The sequence below is a fragment of the Amyelois transitella genome, chromosome 5 (assembly GCF_032362555.1).
Source record: "Amyelois transitella isolate CPQ chromosome 5, ilAmyTran1.1, whole genome shotgun sequence".
NCBI lineage: Eukaryota > Metazoa > Arthropoda > Insecta > Lepidoptera > Pyralidae > Amyelois > Amyelois transitella.
The window spans coordinates 5,403,459-5,427,959 of record NC_083508.1 but is presented as its reverse complement, the minus strand read 5'-3'; the positions used below and the strand labels follow the sequence as shown (position 1 = coordinate 5,427,959).

General features: G+C 33.5%; 1 protein-coding gene across 3 annotated transcripts in view; it reads right to left on the bottom strand.

Moving 5' to 3' along the window:
- The window catches only part of LOC106139125 (inositol-trisphosphate 3-kinase homolog), a 74,909-nt gene that overhangs the window by 1,185 nt on the left and 49,223 nt on the right, over nucleotides 1-24,501 (bottom strand). For 2 of the 3 annotated variants that reach the window (XM_013340500.2, XM_013340501.2), the window contains one exon: nucleotides 179-337. In XM_013340500.2, coding sequence (XP_013195954.1) covers nucleotides 179-337 — 159 coding nt within the window. Of the gene's footprint in view, nucleotides 1-178; nucleotides 338-445; nucleotides 674-24,501 lie in introns of those variants that run through there. The other variant, XM_013340502.2, reaches the window with a different exon arrangement.

Below are 24,501 nucleotides of genomic sequence, written 5' to 3'. Positions count from 1 at the left end.
ATTTTTAAATTTATAACTTGATTCAAGTCATCTCACTTTTATAAATTACAGAGTTGGTACAGTGTTAGTACTTTTAACACTGTACAATATTTATAAAAGAAAAATAAAATTCCTGCTCTATCTGAAGTCTTAACTAATAACTTTGTATTCAATTTTACAATGAATCAAAAGTACTTACAATAGCTAGGAACTTAAGTAGTTCCGAGGGCTGCGCAGCTTGGGCTGGCGCCTGGGTGGTATCGGACTCCGCTGGCGCAGGACCGCGTCTCCAGCGTTTAAACAGGAGAGCACCCTCATCTTTGCGCCAGCGTTCTTCCTCTTTGCCAGGTACAGCAACCTGAGGACAACAAAAATACTCGTTCAAACACCAATGTATTTTACACTAAACTAAAACACTTCGGTAAAAATCACTTTAAAAGACACTGCACACATTTAAGACACATACCGCTAGAATTTTATTTGCGGCATAGACGAGTCCACCAGGGCCGAGACGGCTCAGCATCGACTGGCGGGAAACACTGTTCATCTTGCTGGTGACGGTCATGGTAGCGTACGAGTGCGGCGAAGGCGCGAACGCAAGTGAGCGATAACGTAGTAGAAACACGAGGACAAACAATAGCCGTGAGCGAACGACTGCTGCTAGTCTGCGAGTGTGCCGGTGGGAGGGTCGAGCGTGGTTTTATACAGACCTCGGCTTTCTCGTGACGTCACAGCGCGTCACCCATGCCGCCTCCTGAGTTTTCCTAAACGCCGCTGTTTTTCACCTAACTTCGTGTCTCATTGATCGATTCAACATCGAGAAAGCCGCGCGTCACTTTCGCTTCTATAGTCACCAGCAAGACTTTTTAGCTACGAACTTGTACTCGTGTTACAAAAAAAGTCGAAGTCTGCTTGTTTTTCTCGTTTGATTGACGTCGCATTTTAACTACCTACCTATTTTTGGTAAAAATTTCTATACATGCAAACAAAACATGAACGCAGAGTTGTTAAATAGAATTCTTAAAAATAAGTTAGTAATAAAAACACAGGTATATTGACATAGAAGATCATGAAAAGGATCATTGACACAAATTTATTTATAGTAGTTCACCAAAATTCAGATCTGTGATTTGTTTTTTTTTTTAATATGATATTTGTATAGAAGATAACCAGTTTAAGGTCATTATAAAAAGCTTTTATTGGTAAGTTAGCATTCACTGTTTAACAGCTAGAAACGAAGAACAAACATTACATAGCCCTCGGTATAGTATGTGGAGCAATTAATAAATATTTTCGAATTCCCATGACGCAAGTAAGTAGATAAGCTACTGACTTAGATAGGGCCTAGCGACCGAGTTCAAGTTGTAACGCAAATCTGAAACGATGACGTCGCTAGTGTCCTTATTGTGTGAGTGTGACGCAGAGGGAAGCAAGGCTCTGTCAGTATGCAACCAAACATGACGCCTATGACGATGTGTTCCTGAATGTTGTATTGCATTTCAGTGGAATTGACGATGTAAGGTTTATACTAGTCGTTCGCCGCGAACAAAAGACTTCGCGAACACTTTAATTTTGTTCAAAATTTTCATTACCTCAATAACCACTTGCCGATTGTGATGCTCTAGGAACATAAAAAATCTATTGACAGATCATACATATTAATTTCATCAAGATCAGACCAACAAAAATTCGAAAGTTATCCCTTTACAAACATACATACAGAAAATGTATAGAATAAATACAATATATATAGATAGTCCCGGTAATTTATGTTAGAATTATACACCTAGTTAGTATTCTCGCGACGAGCTTTTATTTCATATAAATTGTTCAATAATTCTACATATTATTATATATATTTTTTCAAATTTCTTTTTTCAAATTTAAAGTGTTTGCGAGGTTCAAGTTCGAGGTGAACAACTACTACTAGGTACTTACTTTTACCATTTTCTAGGGCCCTCCACAACTTTGCCCGTAGCATACCTTTTAAATGAACGAATACTTAGTGGTGAACGAATTTTATTTAGGTATCGGTTAAATATTTCCAAAGATTAGCCCATAGATACAAAGTTACAAATTTTACCTCTATACCTATTAGTATAGGCATTATGCCCTAGGTGTGCTGACGATTGATCTGAGTTTAAAATATTAACTGTATCTGTTTCATCTGTATGTCCAAGCTCATTTAGGTACGCTCCAACACAATTTCGTGGACTAGGGTTCGCTTTTCAAAATGTTTCTTTCTATCTTTTTCGTTTTCAGCTTTTTTAGTTTGAGAACCATTAGAACTTACGCATATCATCTGATTTAAGTCATAACAGTAAACATAAATAACGTAAGTATTTTCTTAGGTCGGTTAGTACTAAGTGGCGGCTTGCATCACAAATACCTTTGGCAGTAAATTAATGACTCTCTAAATTATTTAACCGAAATCATTATAACAGACGCACGTACGCAAATTTTATTGTCCATTATCATTACAAATGAATAATTGCTAATATACCTAATAATTGATGAACATAAGGACACAATGTCACGTAGCATCCTATAACTACCCACTAAGGGAAAAAAAATCGGTACCAATTATCAAATCGAAAAAGGAATGTAACAAAAACACCAATATGGAATAAACAAACAACAATCTTGAAAAGACTGAAAGGCCACATTCAGTTGTATAGCATATTGATGGATAAGAGATTTCAATAGTGACAGGTTGTTCCCATCACCTAAATAAAAATTCCAAGTCTATAAGCTTCTTCTTCTTCTTAACGACTTTCAAGATAGTTTAGATAAGATAGTTTCAACATTGTGCGTTCTCAAACAAATAAAATAATAATTTGAACTTAGTACAGGCAATTGGTAATAAAATAAATAGAAAGGATTGTTCACAATAAAGTACCAAAATCCGGCGTATGTCCGACTTCGCGTCCTACTTACTAAAGGAAACCATTTCAATGTCTTCAAACATAAAAGCCAACTTCAAAATGGAGATCGATCAACATTCTTACAAACATACACAAATAGATAAAATTGAAAAATTCTTTCCCAAATATGTAATCAAAATAAAAGTTACCGTTGCCCCAGTAAAAATTAATCGTAAAAACAGGAATGCAGGAGACTGCATAAGGTAGACTCCAAAATTGAACGTAAAATTAATGTAAGGAAAGATGCATCAAAGACTAATTTCTGAACCAAGTTATCATTTATAGTGGATGTGCTCGACAAAAATTTTAAGTATACTTAGATAAGCAGAAAAAAATATTTACATTGACTTAAAATCGAAGCTTTTACTACCCCGATTACGTCAACAGTTTTATTTACTTACGTCATAACATACTCGTATGAAGCAGTTACATACCCGTAATTGGTATTGAGATTTTCAGTGATTTATTTTCAGTGGCGCAGCGGTAGTGCGTTTTTCTGTGACAACGGAGGTCCCGGTATCGAATCCCGGCCAGGGCATCATGAGAAAAGAACTTTTTCTGATTGGCCTGGGTCTTGGATGCTTATCTATATAAGTATTTATTATAAAATATAGTATCGTTGAGTTAGTATCTCGTAACACAAGTCTCAAACTTAGCTAACTCAATCCGTGTAATTTGTCCCGTATATATTATCCTAAGTAACTCTAAGGTAATTTTTTATGTCTCTGTCCATGTTTCTCGCCATCTTTTGATTTAAATTATAATATTTACTTAATAAGTTAAAAATATGTTCGTATATTATTTTACAAATTTTTATACTTCAACTAACACTTCTTTACTTTGTCATCAATCGACGAAGCTGTCCCAAGTAACAAATAGTTTGCCTTGAGCACTAAGTTTATATTTCTAAGGCCATATTGAACACGAACTGCTCAAGTTGTATTCCCTATATGGCAGTGGCAGCCAATAAAGCTAACGAAATATAAACGTTCAGCATTTAGAAATATTTGACTGTAGCATGTAAAGTAAACTTTGTTGGTTATTTTATAAATTTTATAATTTATGGTATAATCAAAAACAGATTCATTAGGTACACGTTGTTTTGGAACTAAGTAGACGATAACCGAAATATGTGAAGTGGTCAGATAATTGTTTTCTGTAAAATAACTATCCGAAAGTACCTACACAGGAAGTACCAATTAAAATGTTTCGTCAATTTTTGTATAACATGTTAAATTTGGGAAGTTATTAAAGATTATTGTGTTATGTAGGTCCTTACTGATGAATGAGCCGACCGTGATTTATACGACAGACGACGACACCTCATTCCTAAAGTTATATGAATTACCTATATACCTCATTCTGATAGCATTATTTTCTTTATATTTCAATATCTTAAGCTATAACCTATATGTGGTGGTAAACATTTTCTATATTTGACTAAAAAGTAGTCTATACGTAACTACCTGCATGTGCGTACATAAGCAGTAGGCAGGTATGATAAAAAAATGTAAATATCACACGACAGACAGATATTTGTTTATTGATTATTCCTACTCCGTTGATAGAGACAAATAGTGTTTGTTCCCTATGCAGCTACGCGCCGGTGCAGTCAGGGTCACATGAAAGTGCAGTGCATTGCAGGTTGCACTAACGCAGATATTATGCGCAGACAGCGCGTGGATTTAATGTCCGTCTCGAGGCCGCTGGCTGCATAGATCTTGCAATTTAGAACTATTGTTAAGGACGATAGTGTGTTCGGCCATAGCTAATAATGTGGTGGGATAAGGTGTCTTACATTCAATTTCATTTATAAAATTCGTTTTCCTATCTTTGATTTTAATGAAATTTATATGAAGAAAGATGTAAATTGATGCCTGCGTGACAAATGCCCAACCACTAACTTAATTGCTTTCCAATCTGAACCTCAAAAAGAATTTGTCGCTACCCAAATGTACGTTACATAATGTACTACTATGTCTTTTGTTCTTGAAATAACCAATAGAATTTAGATGTAGTCTCTGTTTTAAAAAAGCAGAGATTTAAGTAAATATTGCTTTTAATTAAATATAAATAAAACGCCTTGACCGACCCAGATTGGCTTGCAAATTCAAAAGTAGTAAGCAAGGCGAGAATGAAAGTATCTTCTGATACAACTATATTCGCATACCAATTCAGACAATAGAATGTGTTAAATTTATTATTTCTACTAATGCGACACGGTAACATGTCAAGTATATCGGGTATTGTTAGAATTTCATGACTTAATATGACAACTTGGATTATAATAAGACAACTCTTCAGCGCTCAAAACATGGGTAAAACCTGCGCGTACGTGGAAATATTGGGAAAATATGTTACAATTATTATAGTGATTAATTTTATTGCACCATATGGAAAAAAGGAATTTAAGTGGGAATTTTCTCAGTGTGTTGTTAATAGTTACTCGCATATGTTACATTCCTTTTTTATTATTGATATTCTTTTTTAGAACTATTTTCAATTAATTATCTACCTAGACTCATAAACGATCAAACTAATAACAAGAAACTCATCACGTAGGTACCTAAGCTGAGGTGCGGTGCCAATCAAAGGATATTTAAATGTTATTAATTGTACTCGAATGACGTACCTACAACATTCCGGTATAATAGTTAATATAGTGTTCAGAATTGGAGGTTTTAAAACGGAAGACCGAATCTGGATTATTTTTTTTTAAATGGTGAATTATGCGAAAGAAGTGTGCAGGGTACATGGCAAAAGGAAAGAAGCGTCTGCCTCTCCCTCCGGGTAAGTTAAGTACCTTTATATATCTCTTTAAAAATAAGTACCCATTACTTATATCGCGTATCGTATACTGAAATTTGTTATGCATGTGTGTGTTCAACGGATATGACGTCAACCAATGGGATAGGCATATTTGGTGGACGTGTAATTTTAATTCCTACTATAATCCAGACCAACCCCGATGTATGTCTATGCAAATGAATACCACGGCAATCTATCTTATCTGTGAAAATACGCCAGTGAAATGATTACAATACGAGTATATTTTTTTCTATTCAATGTAGGAATTAATTTTATGTGAACTGATCTGAAAAGTATTATTAGCTTATTCAATCATTACATAACTTTTCACAATCACGTAATACCAAAAAACTAAAATATAAATTTTGTACGAGCAAATAATTAATAGGTATTTAAGTATTACGTCACAAACATATTGTTACCTTGACACACAGTATTCAACGAAGGCCGAAATCATTTATGTCAGTATTACAGCAAGGTGTACAATTGAATTAAGTTGGCTACTTTCGTTGTTTCTGGGTTCCAAATAAATAAGATTTCTTTTCTCAGAAATTTACTTAGTAGAACCTTCTTTCATTGTTTGGTCTCCATCTTAATCATGTAATCTAGTATTGTTTATCAATAAGGTTCTTATTACTTCGATGATTCATTTAAAATATATCGTATACCAAGGTAACGACCGGCAGTTTCATTTGTTCCAAATAAATTTTGAAAATTCACTAAATCATTCATTGTTTTAGGTGATAGATATAAATTACATAGAAACGTTTCCAATATTTTTCATAAAACAACAATTTGAATGACAAATAATATTCAATTCTTTAACAAGTCACCGTCATTTGGTCGACGCTCTCTGAGATCAGACCAAAAGAAGCTACCTTTAATGACTTATTCGGGATAGTCAAATCGATGTCTTATTTGTTTAGTTCTTTGAATTTGAAGAAGTAATTAAACATGCGCAAGTAATAGTACGTATTTTTTACAACTTAAACTACAACAACTACAAACGATATCTTAATTCATTTCAAACTAGTCAAACAACTATTGGAAGCATAATTAAAGTAGACCATAATACTCGTACGCTTATGACTACGCTTTGTTAGCAATCCTCTTGGTGCTTAGAACATGTGAGATTGATACGCAATTTTAAGTTTTAACCCTACATATGTGATTAAGCGAAGAAGTAAGCAAGCAGTAGACTTGAGAAAAATTTAATAAGAAGAGGTATTAATTCCAAAGACGTGCATTCAATACGGAAGGATTGAGAATGTAAGCCAGGAATTTGTAAAAGGAAGGTAAGCTGCTGGCTTGCACCGTTTAAAAGAATGCAGAAAGTAGTGCATCGTGTTGTTTTGTGGTATTCTGCTGTAGTTTTCCGATATTTGCTCTTACGATACTGTTGGCGTGTTAGCGGCACATAATGTCCAAATCAAACACTAAGATTATTATGTGTTTGCTCTGGCGCCGCTTGGCCACGCGTGAGCTGATTAACAAACAAGCAAATTATAATATTATGTACGTTTTAACTTAAGGTTAAGTAAGCATCATAAGTCATTAACTTACGTAGGTACTAAAGATGTAGGAATGTAAAATAAGACTATGGGCCTTTTGTCTCTTTTTGCATATTTATCTCATCATTTATTAAAGAAAATTGGAAAGTATTTAAAAAAAATCTACCTAGGCTTATTTTTCACGGTTGCAAAGTATCACGTACCTATTAAGTATATTGTTTTGTCAAATTTGGGGAATCGAAGACTTATCCAAGGAGCATAATCACCTAACACACAAAACATTTAAAACTGACATTTCAAATCAATATGTTTGCTGGACAAACTTGCACATCATTTTTACTGGTGTGAAGTGCCTTGTAACGTCCCGAAAAGAGAGACGAGAATAAGATATGCATCCTAAATATATTTTTATGTTCACATGATTATAAAATAACAATTTATTTGGTTTGATTGACGATCAAGTAATAATACGCTAACGTCATCTAAAATGAATAATAATTTGTCTTAATGAATATAATGTTATTCAGTTTTGTGTGTTGTTGTGTCCAAATTAACCAGATGACGCAGCCGACGTGTTTGCAGAAGACCAGCTGTTATTGGCACAGCTGCCGGAAGCCTGCATGGCTCCTTCTGTTTTACGCTGAAACATTCAGATCTAACCGCTTTGTATGACTCATACTAGATGGTATCCGTCAAACGACTGTCTTTGACAGAAGTTTGAAAATTTTTTCACCGTCACCCGCGACTGGCATGTCCTTTCTTCGACCACTCCATACTTGAAAATTAATAATATTTTTTTTACAGAAAGCGATTACTTTTTACTTTTATTATCAAACGGATATATCTTTTTTTTAAACTATGGTTTTGACATAACTAAGAACACGAATTGCTATAAAAAAACCTACGTGAAAACTCTAGAACTGATGGTTAAACCGCTTCGAAATGCGTTACTTGAATAGACCGAATCGGTGGATAAGTAGGTATATATTAAACAACAAGTAGGAAGATAATGCTGCATAACTTAATACCAAGAGGATACTATCTCAACTAATATATAAATGCGAAAGTAAGTTTGTTTGTTACCTCTTCACGCGTAGGTATACACTAAACCAAACTTCTTGAAATTTATCTATATAACTTAACGAGTCTGGATAAGGACATAGGATTTATCCCGGTAAAAGCTATAAGCAATTCACGAGGGTTTTGCGAAAAACTTTTATAGTATTCTTTTGTATGTTGCGCTAAGTTAGTATTAAATTATATTATAAATCCTTAGATTCCAAACAGCAAAGACTAGGAGTTACGTAGAGTCCTTAGTGACGGAAAGAGTTCAAGATGCCATGAACAACGACATGCTTCATTACAGAGGCTATCTATAGCTGGCATCTTTGCACATTTATTAACTGTTGGCCAATAGGAAACTAAACCTGCAATGTACGTGTTAATATTTTTCACGAGAATATGACTCTTAAGCTTGTAAACACGTGGTCCTCTTTATAGACCGATGTGAACTTTGAATTCGTTGAAGGTTATTGCACTGAAAATTACATAAAATATAAGTATAGGTAGGCATTTAAAAAATATATATTCCAATTGACATGATTGGACTTATTTCCACTCATTCTGGTAAACCAAACGATCCTAAAGCATCATCAGCTTTCATACTTTTCAAAATCTATATAATGCATAATCCAAGTTTTAATTCAGTAGCTTAGGCGACTGGACGGTTACAGTAAAAAGCGTGATGCACAAGTTCGAATCATACTCCAAATCTCTACACATATGTAACTAACCTTTTCTGAGTTATTATTATAGTTTGATTGCTAACTGATGCCCTTGATTACCTAAGTTGAAGAAAATATCGTGAGAGAACTTGCAAATTATCTGCAGCTTGATGGTAACAATGATCCAATACGCATTACGTTCCTCTGCAAGTTTTGGGAGGTCAGACTAGTAGATAGGTGGAAAGTAAAGCTTGACTTATCCTCTCGATTTCATTGTCAATGACGGTCTCTTTTCCATAGAGCTGAAGTGAAGACACAACCCGAATTAATGCCAAAAGAATGTCGATTCGAAGTTTTTTAGTTCAATAAAATTACTATTAAAACATTACGTCATGGAAAAGTGGTCTAACAGCTGAATGTGACTAATCCAGTAAACCCGGGATCTAGCATTAGGGTTGTCTAATAAGTTAATTAAAAATTGCTATTTTTGTGTGACGTCAATACTAAATACGTGACATTGTCTAAACACTATTTTACCAAATTCCATGATAGATCGGCAGGTATAATAATCGTTAGGCCAATAATGGCATAACAAAGATTATAACAGCCTTAAATGACCGGCAACGTAGTTGTTGGAACATTGACTGTCCAAAAATAAGCTCCATGTTTTATATTACAATAGGCCGTAACACGGCGCCGAGACTTCGTGGAATACACAGATACATACATATACGTATTCAGAAGTATATAAAATATATTATACAAGTTACTTTTTGGTCATGATAATGGATTAGACTGAATAAAGACAATGTCCAAAATTTGTACATGGCTTTTCGTTTATATTAATGTTGTCACGTAGATCTTTGGGGTCGCTCAACGAAATAACAAGTTATAATCTCGATACCCAGCTACCTAGTGAATGATTAACTTATCTGGAAGAAGATAACTAGAGGCGCCAGCGCTATCGTTTCATAATAGCATTAATTTGCTTTTATTTGTTTTTTGTGCCGTGTGATTCCCAGCACCAATAAAAAAGAATAGGAACACTCCATATCATTCCCATGGATGTCGTAAAAGGCGACTAAGGGATAAGCTTATAACCTTGGGATTCTTCTTTTAGACGATGGGCTAGCAATCTGTCACTATTTGAATCTAAAATTGAGGACATCAAGCCAAAAGTCCGGTGGAGGCCATAATATAGAAAAGAATGAAGCCAAACAGCTGAACATAGCCTATAAGTCTTTTCAAGACTGTTGGCTCTGTCCACCCCGCAAGGGATATAGACGTGATTATATGTATGTATGCTTTTACTTGGTGCCTTGTTTGAAAATATTTAGGCAAAGCGAATGTACATATACTTACCGTAACCGAAAATTGCGATTGATAGCAAATAAGTATATCTAACTTTGAGCTACATATTGTTTATCTATCACCATATTTATTATATCATAAACTATTATTAACTGATACGGACTGAACTGGACAATAAAATAGTCATAAATATGAATATATTTATGACTATTTTATTATATGTACAAACTACCTTGCACCTGCATTTAACACCCTTGAGGCTAGCGTCCCTATCAGGGAACATCACGAAACGCTGTTCAAAACGGACACCCTCTACAAAAGGGTGCTGATACTTCGCCGTAACGAATCGACCACTGGTAAGAGAAGATGCACCAGCTGAAGAAACTCTTTCACTATTGGTCGCCTACTCGCCAGAAGGGTTTATATTCTTTTCTCATTATTTCAATTTCTCTTTTTTTTTTAAATTAGGTATATTATAATTCAGATGTACAAGATTTCGGTTACATGTTATGTTGCTTAGATTTTACTTTCATTCAACTTCAACAGTCGTACTTTTTATGAGCGGGAATCGAATTTTTATTAGCTATGTTATTTTTCTACCTTCTATCCTCAGGTAGGCTATATCTGCAGCCAACGGCCTCACAAAAATATAAAAATAGCCTGATTACTGCAAAGAGATTTTATCCTGCCTTAGCAGGATCCAGACCGCGATTGGCCGTATTTTTTATACCGTCAAGTGTAAGGTCATTAGGTGTTGTAGGCAGAAATGGACTATAAAAGGGTCGATGGACTCTGTACGACCATACTGACCGGACTGTAACAGCAGAAATATTGTGCCATTTCCCATGTAGATAGTTATAATGTCGGATACATTGACTAATGCAGGATTTTAGACATTTCTTGACAACATTCCAGGGTAAGCTGCTAAAGTTAACAAATACATGTAGGTTTTAATTAAAACTGCTGTTGATGAAAATGCTGCAGTGTAGTTTGTTCCACCGCTTCTTTTACACTTGCGCTTTAGAACCGGTACCTATAGGTAAAATGTGCGACAGGAATACTTAATGCTATAAGGCATTCTCGCCAGTTGAACCTTTGGACCAAACTGAGATGTACATGGTGTATATACATATATATAAATATACACTATCTTGTGTTGAAAATAATATTTTGTGGTATATACCTCTGAGCGCATACTTTATCTATTCCTCGAAGCGCACCTCTTGTCCCTCCTTATTTCAATTGAATAGCGTATAATGAATTTATTCAGTCACGATTGCTTTCATTGGGTCGTGTGTTCAGTCATGCATGTATGATGAAGAACAAATGACGGCGTGAAATAATTTCTTTAGCGTCAATAGGAAGGCAAACCGCCTGCCAGATGATTCACTTAAGTATGTTTTATTTTTTGGACATACGACTTTTTCCTTCTAGTCTAAGGTTTACTGGAAGAGATGGATTTAGCGATAAGCCCACCTTTGTACCTTCACCAGTGAAATAACGAGTCTTATCTAAATAGATACTTGTCCTTATAAAATTTGTGTTAGAACATTTTCCCTAAAGTACATTTAAGGTTGTTACAATGTGTCCTTAATGAGAACATAGAGACTATCATTTAACATAACCGAAATGTAACCTTGTTGAGATCATTTGACAATCTCTTTTGAAAAAACCAACAAATCATATAAGTATATACGAATTTGACGATGGCTTAAAAAAATTGTCACAAACTATCATTATGTACCTCTATGAACATTCATTTTCTACTCTGAGTGATGATTAAACAAGATCTGACAAATAAATACTCTATATCATCTTCACTGTAAGGATAAATCTTTGAATATTATAAGGAATGTTTGGAGGTCCACCGACGGTCCATTCGGGGTCAGATGTAAATAATCGGCAAGCGGAAACCCTATGTTGCGAATACAAACAGGACGAGGCGGAACTCTGCCATAGATTTTGAGGATAATATTCAAACAGGTCAAGGGAGTTTAGCCACAGCAATTTATGCTAAATTATGTTTTTATAGTATACCTATCTGCTGCATATGTCACACAGATATATCTACATGAATATTTTATCATGAAAAATATACCATGATCGAGAAGTAGTTTTCAAACAAAATATCTTGTTCAGTCTTAAGTTACGTGATAAGAAGTGAATATAGTAGAAAATTATGTTTACTACCACAATTTTTTATATTGTTTCTGAAACGTCAACTAGTGAGTGACGGTAGAAAAACGTATAGAAGCTTAGCTCTGCCACGCCATTTGTGACTCCTATAGTCTACTCTAGAGGGTAATGATCTTAAAGTGGAGAGTAGACCTATGACTGATGATATCAAACGCTGGCTTAAAATGTTTATACGTCTATATCTTCTGTAATCGTTCATCTTAGGACACTTATGCACATTGTTGACACTGAATACTAAAATTTGACAAGCATGATGCGGTTTGTAAAATTTAAATCAAAATTCAGACGCGACAGCGGAACAGGGAAGTTGTCATCACTACTGCTTGTATCCTGTCGATGTCTTTATATATCGATAAAGATTTATCTACAATTCAATGCAGGATCATATTTGCAACAGTCATGCGTTATTGTTTCGTTGTTTTATTGCTCGTGCTGTGTAGACTGTAGATGCAAGATTTTGTTTCCACATTGTATAAAGTTCAAAGTTTTGTGTAAGTACTGTAAGCGTACGAGTATACTTAGTTTTTTTATTGCGTTATTAAAATATTGTAACTTAAAAACATGCCTATTTCTTGTGTAGTTAACTTGAACTGGTTCAATACACACAAATTACAAGTTCCATTTTCTGCCCAAAATATTGAACTAAGTGCAATTTAATCAACAACCACAAAACATATATTTAATTTTTATTTATCTTTAAAAAAAATTGTCTTAAAATACCTGAGATTGTTGCGATGCAAAAACACTCAATACAAAGTAATAAAATAACAGCCTAAACCCATTATTAATCCGTCAACAGTCCATTTCATTGTATGCTGAGGGCGATGTTCATGTCATTTTTCACACGACTTTCCTTATCAAAGTAGTTTTACAGAGCCCATAACTTTTAAGTGATGTTAAAACTAACTCTAATGAACATATATTATGTATAAGTATTAAAAGTTGAGCCACAGCTTGGGTACATTTTACGGTTACCGTTCCGAATCCATACATTTTTTCAAATTTTTCTTTGAATGCTCGAAACTGCACTGTCCTACCACAACATAAAGTTCTAACAACCTTCCTGGTTATACAAACTCAATATCGCGTTTGCTTTCTTGACTTCATATAAATCTCTTTAGGTCTACTTATTATAATCATCCCCTATTCTAGACTGATGATACACGATACTCAACGATCTTCAGGACTATGAGCTTATTATAAGTAGGATACTAAACAATTATACTGCATTTCAAGTGACCAGTTACAACACAGGGCGCATCTCGCAAGGTTGCCATTTGCGTCACTTATTCAAAGCCGTTTCCAAACCGTACATGTATTTAGCCTGAAACGCCGCATTAATACACAGTTGCCCCAAATATGCACGTTTCTGCTGTCATAAATATCTGAAATACATGTTGCAACATTTGCTCATGTTAATATTAAGATACATAGCTAGTGTGAAAATTTGCAATTTGTCTTAAATATTTAACTGAACATTTTATACTAATAAATATTTTGTATTCAGACATATTGATCTTTTCTTTTTTTTATCTTTTCAGGTCTGATATGGGTTCGATGAGAACTCTATTGAGACATCAATACCTTATCCAAGTTCATGAATATTAGACCTCGTTTATTACATTTTTGTGAAGATTTCGGGTAGAAATATAAAAAAATAAGTATTTTCTACCGCTAGATCAATATTTTGTCCAGTGTGCACCTATATTACTAATTTCGACGAGTTGGTAGAGCCTCGTATATAATATAGGATAAAATATGTTACTTGTTACGCTTACAGTCAAGAATATATTTGGCACGTATTCGTATACCTACTCGTGTACATAAAAACAAATATTACGGTTGGCGTAGCGTGCTCTTTTTACATAATTTACTTACAGGTTGACGTTCGCTGTAGCATATCCTTGAAATTAAATTCAAAAAACTACCAAAATATGGTAAGTATTCGTACTTTGCCGTCAACAACAATTGTTTCAAATGCACATTGGCAATGTGTAGGATTTCAAAACAACGAGTCCTTGAATTATTTTTACTGTGAGTTGTTTTCAACTGAAGACACCGGATTAAGTAGGTATTTATCATTTCTTTATGGTATTTTTATGTAAAAGTATTTTTGAGATTTCGCCACGTATTGCTTATTCCACGTCTCCAGAAAATTCAGGGGGCCCCCGATTTAATAAATATTGTAATTTTATTCATTGTGTAACACTTGCACTTGTCACGTCCTTCGGGTAACACTATTGCGTAATGGAGTGTGAAATGTAGGCGCCTAGAAGCGGGTGGCCAGGTCATTATTTATCATAATAGGTTGTGTAGAGGTCAAAATAGACCAAGATGTGACATTGGCACTAACATGACACAGCATTTTGCATACAAAGCAGAAGGTTCCGATGCATATGCAATTTTGCACAGTACTGCACATGGCGTCATAAGAAATTGTTAAGTTAAAAGATTTGTCAAAGCCAAATAAATCGGAATAATATACATTCCGATTTGGTCACAAATGGAAAAATCTAAATACTAGAATGCTTGCACTAAAAAACGTTGCATCATTATTTGAAATTTTGTTTTTTTTGTGGTTTGTTCATTATTCTGTTTAATTTGTTGGTGAACGTCAATTTGTTTAGATATTTGTTAAGTTGTTAATGGTTTCATAATGGTTTAACTATGACTTAAAAAAATCTGATTGAATAATTAGAGAGTTTAAAGGGCTTCAAACATGCTACCAAAATTAACATGGGCGAAGCATATTTTTTAATGAATGTTGGTATTCAGTATGAATTTTCGCCGTATTTATTGACATACTTGATAACGTAAAATCTTAGCAACAATTGAGGGCAAAAACATAAAACAGGATATTATATTGATAAATACCTTTATTATTTATCTTAAAAAAATAGGAGGGATTTTAGCAGGTTGAAATTTTAATAAAATCGTGTGTCCTTAACTTAATAGTAAATGGCCTCGACGTGGCTTCCCACGCGAGCAGTGTGGAGTGTATCAATTGTATGTGTATCTAATCAACAAATGCCGCTTTTAGCCACGATTAGGATGTGTTATACGCGCAATCTACATATTATTTACTTTTGCTATTTATATGTATACATCCTATTAAAAGTTGGCCTTATACTGTTTAAGTCTTTGAAATATTTGAAAAGAATATTAAAACAATATATTTTTATAGGACCATAAAATAAGGATTCGAATAATTAAAGATTAATTAATTCTATACCTAAATAATAAATTAAAGAAAACCCTAGATGTAAGAATAAAATTTCTAGGTGATACCTAAATTGTGCAGTACAACAAATATAAAAGGATGGGTTAATACTCGTACGTCACACGATAAAAACCGTAGTCCCCTCAGTTCAATACACTATTTTTATCTAACAAACATTAAAACAACGTTATAGTCACAGTTACCAGTAGTTTTTATATTGATATTGTAATAAAACCGATAACATTCATGTATGTATCGTGTGATTAAAAAAAAGAGGATGTTTGCCATACCACTTGTGTTCATTTTTGTACTAACTACATTAACTCTTTTTTTTTAATATAACTGTAAGTATCAGTCTAGCTTTTTTGTAATATAATAATAAGCAAACCGAACATACGATGTAAGTACATTTTTAATTATGTTAAAACATGTTGACCTTTTTGTAATTATCATGGGGCTTTAAATATTGTTTTACAATTAATACTTACCAGTTGCGCGCGACTTCGTCCGTTGTATTGTGTTGCCTCCTTTGAGGATGAGAAATGTTGTCAGACTGAGGCAAACACGTCTAAGAAAACTGCATCCAAATCGGATCAATAGTTTTTGCATGATGCGATTGCAAAGTTACCCTTAAAGATTTACTTAGTAACATTTTTAACAAATTTATTTTCCTTAAGACTTAAGAAGAAGAAATAAATCAAAACTTCACAATAAACTATTAAATACTAAAGACGACTTATATCATAAAGGATAATCATAATGTGTCATAGGAATATCTTGGTAATATTGACGTAGAATTAATTAAAGACCTTTTAAAAAGAGCGGATAGCAACAAATAGATCATCACCTAATGCAAAAGAGTAAATTTATTGTTTTTGGTCAAGTCAAATACCATGTTTAATAAGGTAATGTGGACAAATAACGAACATCCGCTGGACGACGTCCCACTGTTGACTCATTTTATTATCACCCGCCTACAACAATTTGTGGCCATACTTTAATATAGTGACTAAAGTTCACTAATGACATGACATTGTCCAAGATCGAATATTTTAGACATTTTACACATATAAAACTAGCTTGCTACTCATTATCGTATAATAAGACCAAATCACAGATTTCCAGGTGAAATTTGATTAAAATCGGTTGGGTGATTCTAACTTTTACAATTCACCATTTCACATAGAAGCCATTCGTTAAGGCTCTCCATTAACCATATTTCACCATTCATTTACGCGGTTAAGATGACGCAGTTCAAAATATTTAAGCAAGGAATTTTCTTCTGAATATTTATTAAGCTAGAGGTTATTGACTGCCTCATCTATAGGTATTTGAGACAGGCATAAACGACAGCAACCATTTTCCCTTGAATTTGGCAAAAGTACAGATACCTAGTAGTTAATAGTTCTAATGGTGTGAATTTCATCTTAAAGGAATAAATCCCACAGGAGCAAATACCTCGGGCAACTTTGATTTGTAAAATTCTTGTATTTCACGAAATAAAATATTATAACAATATTTTATGTAAAAAAGTATATTAAAAGACATTCCTTGACGTCAATATCGCTCATGAATGTTATTGAAAGCGCATTAACTATAAATAGTATAATGTAACTAATAGTTCTATTTTTATACATCTATTTTTATCTAGGTAGAGATCCCAAACAAATTATATAAAAACTTGATTGGCTAAAAATATCCATGTATGTTTCTTGTGCAAATTTTCCAGCTGAAGTGAACCTATGTATATAAATAAAGACAATACACTTAAAAAAGAAAAAAAATAAACACAGACTTGTGCCTGCCATCGTCTATTTTAAATAAACCGGGCTCATGGCGGCAGGGAAAAGAAGTTTTGTGTAAAATAATATAAGCGGAACCATCTTTTGCATAATAGAAGCTGTTAGACGTTACATGTATTTAAAGTATATCACTTCTATCCCTACTAATATTATGAAAGTAACTCGATCTGTCTATTACGCTTTCAGGCCTAATCTACTTAACCAATTTTGATGACATTTGATAAAGAAAAACCAAACATTTATTGCAAAAAGGAGGAAGGGGTTAATAGAGGGGATAAAAAATTGTTACTGAACATTTACAGCGAACATAGTCCCGGGCAAATGCTAGTGTTCCATATAGCTCGCGATATGGCAATATAATAAGAACGACGTGCAGGTTAAAGGTGCTAACGAGGAAGTACATTACTATTTCCGGTATTATCGCATTAAACAAGTAATGCAAAAGGTAGTAATGGAAATCCTATTGCCTTGTGGATACTTGCAATTCAATACACGCAAACGTATAGTTTCACTATATGCAACGACTTCTTATAAACGCGAGGAAATTTTCTTCATAATAAAAATAAATATATATAAATCTCTTGCGTAACGCTGTCAGTTTGAAATTAATTAGTTTTGTGACAATTATTATTTCGAGAAATAAAGTTTAATTTTTAAGCTACAGTAAGTATCACAACAAGTAGGTACGCACCGCACTGATGCATGAGGCTTAAAATGGTCATTAGTTTGAAATTACACAATGCCCTTAAGAGGGCATTTTATTATATGGGCGTAACAACATATATATGTCAAGGTTCAACTCCAAGGTTTCAGAGAACTTATTTCAAAAATTAAAATACTGTGCATTTAATTTTAACAATGGATTACCGGATTTAAATTCTATTAATAGTTCTACAACACTTTCTAACCCAAGTAATTTCCGAACATACGATGTAACGTGCACAGAACCGAACTAGTAACAGTTATTCGAAAGAAATTTTTAGTAAAAGTTAGAAGTACAGTACACAAATATTACCTTACCAGATCAGGAGTTGTAAAATATTGTGGGTATTCAAATTTCTTTGAGGGCGAAAGACTAGAAACCATCCATATATTTGTATGTTAGTTACATCAAAATCTATTTAAATGTGTCGTGCGGGTCTTATGTTTATTGGCTCTACTGTCTACTTGTTTAGTCTGTATTTATTCACAGTTCTATAACACTAGGACCAAAACATTATAGATAAGGAAAGGCCAGTATCGGCAACAAACTGGTTGACCTCACGCACTCTAGTCTAGGTCTTGCTTATTATTACATTGAACCGGTTCGAAGCGATTTGTAAGTTTACTACAAATAAAAGTTAATTGTTCTGGCTTCTCAAAAAGAAAGTATAAAAACGTGATATAAATATCAAGTGAACACCAATTTTACTTGATTTTTATATAACAAATTAAGTAGTAATATTACACTGACTTAGAAACTGCTGAGACTCATTCACTAATAAAAAAATATTTAAATTATTTAATTTAGTAATTGTTAACATGCAGATATACTCACCAACTTGAAGTTCCGTAATGAAGAAATAAAAAAAAATTATAACAAATTAAAATACTGAGTCTTTAGATGATATTTCAAATTGTGTTGTTTTTAAATAACAATACGCTTGTTGCATATCTTTTGAAAACGACTTGAAATGTTCAAAGTACAATGTCTAGATATTGTTATGTCTAAAAATAATAATTATAAAGGCAAAGTTCATATTATCATATGTGGGAATTTCATATTCTTAGGTATTTCATTTAAGGAGATTCACACTAAGAGCGCAAATAATAATATATTAGTGCAAACACATTAAAACATTATGAGAAAGAGACTTTACCCTTCTCCGTGGATAAATCTGCAAATAGAGTTTGGATTCTGTGTCTGTACTACTAAGTCCAGGTTTCGATAAACGTCTGCGTCACTGGCCGATGACCAGCGCAAGCGCCACCGATAGCCTCATTCTCAGTACACAGTTAATGATGGGATCATTTGGGGGCAGGGCACAAAACGATTACAGAATAATATCGTCATGAATGGGAACTTTTCCAGACTTGTTTTGTAAGCATAAATAATAAGTCGTCTTATTTATTGTATTCAGGTTCCCACTTGGTTACTAAATCATGGGTTATCTTTTTTATGTGTAAGTATTACAAAATCTAACAAAATGCAGACTTCTTCAGAAGGTTGGCGATTATCAATACCACCTACACCGCTCGATATCGCTGCTCAAGAATGGGGAAGGATGTAGAGATACTGAATACTTGGAACTTGTAATGAGGAGCCATAATTACATACTGTATACAAGACAGACAAAATATATTTTCTTAATTCCTACAGGACACTCTTCATAAAAGAGTTTGTCACGTAATGTCACCGATAAGAAGATGATTAGTACATTTGAGAAAAACCACTTAATACCTACTTACTGAAATTAAATATTACTGGCACTGTTAATATAATGCGTAAGAAAAGAACAAATATTTTTTTTAATTCTACTTAGTGATACTGCGCATTTTTATCGGAACAGCCAATAAATAAAACAATGACAGGTCAGAGGGTATCATTCTGGTTTTAACAAAAAACACTATTTCTATTTTAGTCGGATAACACTGGCTATATCTCCATACGTCAAGTAATCGCGTGATAGTATTATTATTACCATAATAGTACACAACTGATGAAATAATGTATACTGGTTAATGGTCGGTTTATCTCAATGACCGTCAAACATTTCTCATAATTACTTACTGCAATGAAATTATACAATCTGGCCGGGCCATAAGGGTGCTTTTAAAAAAAATGTAGGCTTATTTATTTTAAAAAAATGCATTATGTTTTGATTAAAATAATTCCAAATTTATTTTTTTCTTTTCATAAATAATATAACATACCTAATTAGGTATTCTTTTCCAACAAAAACTAATAATTACTGGTTTTATTTATTAAAGTTTTTGAAGTTTTATAATTATGCTGGGCTTCCAACAGAATAAATATAAAAATAAAAACGTTGCAGATATATTGACAGTACAACAGAAAAAACAAAAAAAAAATAGGAAGAAAGGCGCCTGTCCGCCTTAATAAATTAGTGTATGATTATCTCTCGAATGTGAAACAATCAAGGTATTCGACATTGACCTCTATGTTCACTGTTTCGTGTTTCCAGTCATAGCTGATATTCTGCATGTTTGCTCAAATAGTGTTTGTTTAAAATACCAATTAATGTAATAAGCACATATAATTAAAGACGTTTTGGCAAAAGGTCAGGTAAGGAGTACACGACACCACCAAGCTTGCATGAAGAGAGGTATGAATGTGGATGAAGCGAAAGGAGCATGCAGGGATCGTGGCAAATGGAAAGATGTAGTCTCTGCCAACCATTCCGGGAAAAAGGCGTAATTTTATGCATGTTTGTGTGTGTATATATATATGTCTAAGCATGATCCAATCTGGTCAGGTACTATACAGGATCAGGAGGTTAGACGATAACCGCTCCAAGTGTATCGAGATTAAAAAGCCTAATAGGTACTTAATACTTACTTTAATTTATAATGCAACACGCAGTACTATTATGAGATATTAATAACCTGGTAGGCTTAATGAAATGATTCCTTATCTAATTACTATTTATTATACTTTATATAGATAATTTTTTTGTGCACAATTTGAGCGAACGTTAATTCTTTGAGAACAAAGAGTTGCAGCTTTATTCATGAGAGGTCCAGACCGAGGCGGGAAAGTGGCACGAATGCTAATCTCCTTTGTATTTAAAGCTGGAGAATACAAAGAATACCAGTTTGTGAATACTGCCCGACGCCATGTGGCCGACGCCGTGACGTAGTTGTATTATTGAATAAACATATTTATTTCTTGTGGGGTTATTAAAAAATTCCTTGGATTCCCTGTAGGTATTTCTAGAGGCAATTCACAAAATTAGTATATCTATTTAAAAAGGAATAGTTAATTCAAAAATCTGACACGCAGTGGTATATGGTGGTTATTAAGTTAAACTGTAAAACGATGTTCATTGACTACGTCGTTATAACTTTTCATAAAAAGTTTATTAAGTAAATCAATAAACCACCAAGTAAAGTGGTACAACTGATAATATAAATTGTTATACTCGTATATAATTGATAACAGGTTAAAAATAACTTTATTAATAAAATGTAACTACATACTTTTTGACAAGTTGTCGTTGGGATTAACAGACAGTGATAAAATATAGTTTACGGAGTACATGTTTTAATGAATTTCTCTTAATATATGAATATAATAATGGGTTACTTTTGGTATTAACCTATTATAATAATTAAGATATGTATTTTTCAATAAAAATCATACTTATCAAGATTATTTACCTTTATTTCAAGTACCTGTAACTATTTTATTTTTTGTTTACCTACAGCGAGTTATCTACAAATTTTAATTATTCAAAATGGTTGCATTAATGACATCATTTACGTCATACGAATTTAATATGCCATAAATTATTATGTATTAAGAAGCGAGAACACGACTACAATAAACTATAATTAGTAAGCACGTGCATATAAAGTGGTAGCGGAGAATGAATGACATGGTACATGAACCGTAACCTAAGGTTACACACTAACCAGATCATATTTTACGAGCATATAATGAGTAACTAGTACTCATTATATGCTCTACTAACTATTTTTTGCCAATTAATTATGTCACAATAGTTGCGAACATTTTGTAGATTAAAAAAATTTCAACTCACGGTCATAATCATTGGTCAAAATTGCATCCTATAAGTAATGGGGTTTTGTAAATTCTTACAGATTGCACATTTTCTTTGCAGTTAATTTTATAGTCATCTGTTAAATAACCACCCTAAATGAAAATTTTCTACGATTTGTCGTATTATTAAAGATAATTTTTGCAATTTTAAGTTTACCTTGTAGCCTTTAGTACTCGCGCATCATATTAAGACTTGAACTTAGACTTCCAAACTTAACATTGCATTTGAACTTAAAGATCACTTGCATATACTCGTTAAATGTGCATATGGAGTCGGTCAATCAGAACTAACGAGCAATCAAAGTGCAGTGCTGATAGTGAACTATTGCGTTGGTGGCTATGTGTGCGGAAGTGTCTAATCAGTGAGGTTCGCGGGGCGCAGGCGCAGCAGGAAGTTGGTCGTCGAATGCGGAAAGGCGACCGACATTCGACCACGCCGGACGGTTAGTGCCAATCGAGATTAAGATTTCATAGAAGAGTACCTATCGACGTATCCTATCGTACCTATCCTAAGAGTGAGATAAAGAGAAGATAAAACAAAAGCCTTATCAAAAATAAATAAACGAGTAAACGTTCGTAAATAAACTAGTTTGTGCAAGTCGAGTATCGAACGTCATCGTATGAACCTAAGATTAATATAAATAAAACACGAGTTTTCCTAACAAAATTTAATAGTAAGAGTGTTGATTGCCACGGGGCAGCTAAGAAGCTAAGTACCTATTAAGTTGTTGTTACTATTGAAAAAAAACTGAATGTAGATTGATTGATAGTTCATGCCAGTATTTTTATAAAAATTATCATTTAACATACCTAACGTTTTATATATGTATGAAAATTATGCGAAATGGTTATTATGCCAAGCAACGTAATGCGGCCGACTATTTAAAATTAATTGAACCAAATATGAACCCCATCCTTAGTTTTTTTCTATTCAACTTTCTCAACGATTAAAGTAGGTTTATAGTTACAAGATTACCTAGTTGCGTGTCTATAATTATATGATGTAGCCGTCATAGTGCGTCGCGTCGTAGTCGTCGCGTGAATGAGACTGCGATGTGTACAGTGTATGGACAGTGGACTACCTTGGGTCAGACTAATACAGTCGGTCTAAACGACCCCATGTAATGCAGGGCACATTATTACAATCTTTTCAGGAGTAGACAGAGCCAACAGTCACCAGACTCGAAAACCACGTTCAGCTGGATGACAGGCTTTATCTTTATTGACTATTGCACTCGTGCTGATAGAGAACTAACTATTCAGTAATAAATTAATGAAACAGGTCGGCGGAAATATGGATAAGCACTTTTTAGATTTTACTATAACTAGGTATGTAAAAGAACTATTGCATTTTAAATTTTAAGCTTGTTATTTTAAATAATTTTACCGATATACAAGTTTTATTTTTCAATACTGTTAAATTTAATACAACGACACTCGTAAATCCAAATATAAAAGCAAAAGGTCGCATACTTAGTTACTTATCAAACACAAAATCTTGAAAATTGTTGACCTTTAAATTGTACTGACAGATAGTATTATTTGATGTTAGATGTCTAATTAAAACTATTTCATTATCTAATTCTCAGCGGATGGATATATTGAATTTGATGCTAAATTTTAACCCCAGTCCCATCCATCCAAGAGAGTTGGAGCATTAATCAATCAATAACCTCGTATCATAAAACTGCGAATAGTCGATTCTGTTTGCTCTTATCTCGGAAAGTTTGTTAGACTGAATGAAACATTGTAAGTATAGATAAAACATCCTGTTATAGTATCTGTACAAAGTTTTATTATAATTTAACAACAAACATTTTATCCCAAGATTTGTACGCCTTAGAATATTTAGTACTATCTAAAGTTCGACCTTGATTCATTCGTGTAAGATTGCGTATTAGAAGCATAGTTGATTTTTAACGTGAGTAAATTTCAAAATGATAGCAAACATTCATGAAATATTCAACCTCTGTACAGATGCCCAAAAATTGTAAAAATAGCATGACCTTGAATGTCAACGACATACGTGCCTAATAAAATATAGAATTAGTTACTTTGCCTTACGATATGATACGTTTCGTGGCTCGATTCTCTACGCCACCGGGGCATTGAGCCGCCCACATCGAATTGCGATTAATTACTTGGTTGATGCTTTAAAATATTGAGGTAAAAAATTAAAGTCTTCTTATTGAAGCTTCTAGATTAAGAGCTTAATCAATTACGACATCTCATTAATTTATATT